Consider the following 4,440-nt stretch of genomic DNA (forward strand, 5'->3'; position numbering starts at 1 on the left):
AAAAAAAAAAAACCTATAAAACACTGATGAAAAAAATTGAAGAGAACACCCAAAATAGAAACATATTTCATATTCATGGATTAGATGAACCAATATTGTTAAAATGTCCATACTACCCAAAGCAATCTACAGATTCAATGTAATCCCTATCAAAAAACCAATGACATTCTTCACAGAAATAGAAAAAATTCTGAAAATTGATATGGAATCATAAAAGATCCAGAATAACCAAAGCTATTCTGAGCAAAAAGAACAAAGCTAGAGAAATCATATTACCTGACTTCAAATTACAATACTATAGAGCTACAGAAACCAAAATGACATGGTATTTGCAAAAAAGGAAAAAAAAAAAAAGGCACATAGACCAGTGCAACAGAATAGAGAACCCAGAAACAAATCCACACTACTACAGTGAACTCATTTTTGACAAAGATGCCAAGAATATAATTGGGGAAAAGACAGTCCCTTCAATAAATGGATCCAGGAAAACTGGATATCCACATGCAGAAGAAAAAACTAGACCCCTCTTTCTTACCATATACAAAAATCAAATCAAAATGGATTAAAGACTTAAATCTAAGACCTCAAACTATGAAACTAATACAAGAAAATATTGGGGAAACTCTCCAAGACATTAGTCTGGGCTAAAATTTCTTGAGTAATATCCACAAACACAGGCAACTCAAACAAAAATGGACAAACGGGATTGCATTAAGTTAAAAAGCTTCTGCATGGCAAAAGAAACAACAAAGTGAACAGACAAGCCAGAGTGGGAGAAAATATTTGCAAACTACTCATCTGACAAGTGATTAATAACCAGAATTTATAAGGAGCTCAAACAACTCTATAAGAAAAAACTTTAATAATCTGATTTTAAAATGAGCAAAAGATTTGAATAAACATTTTCAAAAGAAGACACACAAGTGGCAAACAGACATATGAAAAGGTCCTCAACATCACTGATCATCAGAGAAATGCAAATCAAAACTACAATGTATTATCTCACTTCAGTTAAAATGGCTTATAGCAAAAAGACAAGCAATAGCAAAAAGACAAGCAATAACAAATGCTGGGAAGCATGTGGAGAAAAGGGAACTCTTGTACACTGTTGGTGGGAATGTAAATTAGTATAACCACTATGGAGAAAAGTCTGGAGGTTCCTCAAAAAACTAAAAATGGAGCTTTCATATGATCCAGCAATCTCACTGCTGGGTATATACTTTAAAAAAAGGATATCGGGCGAATGCAGTGGCTCAAGCCTGTAATCCCAGCACTTTGGGAGGCTGAGGCGGGCAGATCACGAGGTCAAGAGATCCAAACCATCCTGGCCAACATGGTGAAACCCTGTCTCTACTAAAAATACAAAAATTAGCTGGGCGTGGTGGCGCACACCTGTAGTCCCAGCTACTTAGGAGGCTGAGGTAGGAAAACTGCTTGAATCTATGAGGTGGAGGTTGCAGTGAGCCGAGATTGCGCCACTGTACTCCAGCCTGGCAACAGAGCAAGACTCCATCTCAAAAAAAAAAAAAAGAAAATCAATAGATTGAAGAGATATCTGGACTCCCATGTTTGTTGCAGCTCTGTTCACAATAGCCACAATTTGGAAGCAACCTAAGTGTCCATCAACAGATGAATGGATAAAGAAAATACACACATGCACAATGGAGTACTATTCAGCCATAAAAAAGAATGAGATTCTGTGATTTGAATGGATGATATGTAGATAAAGAAAATGGATAAAGAAAATGTGGTACTTATATACAATGGAGTACTATTCAGCCATAAAAAAGAATGAGATTCTGTCATTTGCAACAACATAGATGGAACATGGAGGTATTATGTTAAGCAAAATAAGCCAGGCACAGAAAGACAAATATTTCAGGTTCTCACTTATTTATCTGAAAATAAAAGCAATTGAACTCATGGAGACAGAGAGGAGAAGGATGGTGACCAGAGGCTGAGAAAGGTATGTGGGGATGGGTGTTGGAGGGATGGTTAATGAGTATGAAAAAAAAATAGAATGAATAAGCCCTAGTATTTGATAGAACAGGGGGACTATGGTTAATAATAATTGTACATTTAAAAATAACTAAAAAGAGTATAATTGCATTGTTTCTCATACAAAGGATAAATGCTTAAGGGAATGAATATTCAATTTTCCATGATGTGATTATTATGCATTGCTTGCCTGTACACCAAAATATTTCATGTACTGCATGTACTGTGGGTACCTACTGTGTACCCACAAAAATTAAAAATGTTAATCCTACTTTCACCATTTTAGCTCTAATCAGTCTCTTGAGAAACTTCGTTACTATGATATTCTCAATAATTGTTCTATTAAAGATTTTTTTCCAGCTGGGCGTGGCCGCTCACAACTGTAATCCCAGCACTTTGGAAGGCTGAGGCAGGTGGATCACTTGAGGTCAGGAGTTCAAGACAAGCCTGGCCAACATGGTAAAACCCTATCTCTACTACAAATACAATAATTAGCCAGGTATGATGGCAGATGCCTGTAGTCCCAGCTACTTGAGAGGCTAAGGCAGGAGGATCACTTTAACCCAGGAGGCGGAGGTTGCAGTGAGCAAAGATTGTGGCACCGCGCTCCAGCCTGGGCAACAGAGCAAGAGTTCGTCTCCAAAAAAAAAAAAAAAGTTATTTTCCATAGAGGGAAAAAAAATACTAGAAGAGAACCCAGGGAACACTCTCTTGCACACTGGTTTAGGCAAAGATTTTATGCCTAAGATCTCGAAAGCATAGGCAACAAAAATAGACAAATAGGGCTTAAACTAAAAAGTATCTGCACACCTAAAGACGTAAGAGTAAACAGACAACCAGTTGAATGGGAGATGGTATTTGGAAACTATTCATCCAACTGGGAACTAATATCCAGAACATACAAGGAACTCAACAGGGAAAAAAAACAACCCCATTTAAAAGTATGCAGAGGATAATACACACTTTTTAAAGGACATGAAAACAGCCACCAGGTATATGAAAAAAATGCTCAACATCACTAATCATTAGAGAAATGCAAATCAAAATGACAACGAGCCATTCTTACCTATCATTAAAAAGACAAAAAATAACAGATGTTGGTGAAATGCAAAAAAAGGGTAACTCATACACTTTTGGTAGGAATATATACCAGTACAACCACTATGGAAAACAGTATGGAGATCTTTCAAAAACTAAAAATAGAACTAACATTCAATCTAACAATCCCATTACTGGGTATCCACCCAAAATTAAAGAAATCTATATCAAAAGGATACCTGCACTCACATGTTTACTGTAGCACTATTCAAAATAGCAAAGCTATGAAATCAATCTAAATGTTCATTCACAGATAAATGAATAAAGAAAATGTGGCACATGTACACAATGGAGTACTATTCAACCACAAACAAGGACAAAATCATGTCATTTACAGCAGCATGGATGGAACTAGAGGTCATTATCTTACGTGAAATAAGCCAGGCACAAAAAGACAAGTATTACATGTTCTCACTTGTATGTGGGAGCTAAATATTTGATCACGTGGAGGCAGAGAGTGGAATGGTAGGTAACAGAGACTGGGAAGGCTGAGTGATAGGGAAAGGGGAAGATGAAGAGAGGTGAGTTAAAGGGTACAACCATAGATTATGATAAAAGGAATATATTTAATATCTGACAGCAGAGTAGGGTGACTATACTTAACAAAAATGTATTGTACTTGGGTGGACACCCTAAATACCCAAACTTGCTTACTACACATTACATACATGTAACAAAATTCACATGTACCTCATATATTTGTATAAATTGTAAAGAATTCAATCAGTAATTACTAATTTAATAAGAATTTAATAATTATTAAATCTTACTAAGAATCTCTTGGTAAGTGATTACGACAGAGATATTCTGAAAAGCCATGTACCTTTTCCCCCTCATTGTTTGACTCGAATATATAGCAGACTGATGACAGATTACTTTCACTCCTCCCGCCTGATGTCCGAAGAACAAATCCAAACAGGCGCTTATTTTCCTGGTGTGTAGCATACAAAACTACACAAGGCAATGGAAACTGCCACAGAAAACATCAGAAGCAAACATGAGATCTTACAAATCATTACAGCAGCACTCATGACAAACTCATATGCTAAGTTCTAAAAATATCATAAATATTTTAATTTAAAGACAATTATTTTAACAGACTTGTAATGCAGAAACAAGTAATGTCATATTTGGTTTGAATTACCAAGCAAAACAAGAGGCTGTTGAATATTTATTAGTCATTAACACATTTCACAAAGTCAAACTGAATTTAAAAAGTGGTCTTTTTAGGCCGGGCGCGGTGGCTCATGCCTGTAATCCCAGCACTTTGGGAGGCCGAGGTGGGTGGATCACGAGGTCAAGAGATCGAGACCATCCTGGTCAACATGGTGAAACCCCGTCTCT

At 36.4% G+C, this 4,440-nt stretch overlaps 1 protein-coding gene across 1 annotated transcript in view; it reads right to left on the minus strand.

Moving 5' to 3' along the window:
- The window catches only part of APPL1 (adaptor protein, phosphotyrosine interacting with PH domain and leucine zipper 1), a 49,630-nt gene that overhangs the window by 6,275 nt on the left and 38,915 nt on the right, over positions 1–4,440 (minus strand). The window contains exon 19 of the mRNA XM_017527472.2: positions 3,920–4,066. Coding sequence (XP_017382961.1) covers positions 3,920–4,066 — 147 coding nt within the window. The remainder of the gene's footprint in view (positions 1–3,919; positions 4,067–4,440) is intronic.

Source organism: Cebus imitator, unplaced genomic scaffold (assembly GCF_001604975.1).
Source record: "Cebus imitator isolate Cc_AM_T3 unplaced genomic scaffold, Cebus_imitator-1.0 Scaffold48, whole genome shotgun sequence".
NCBI lineage: Eukaryota > Metazoa > Chordata > Mammalia > Primates > Cebidae > Cebus > Cebus imitator.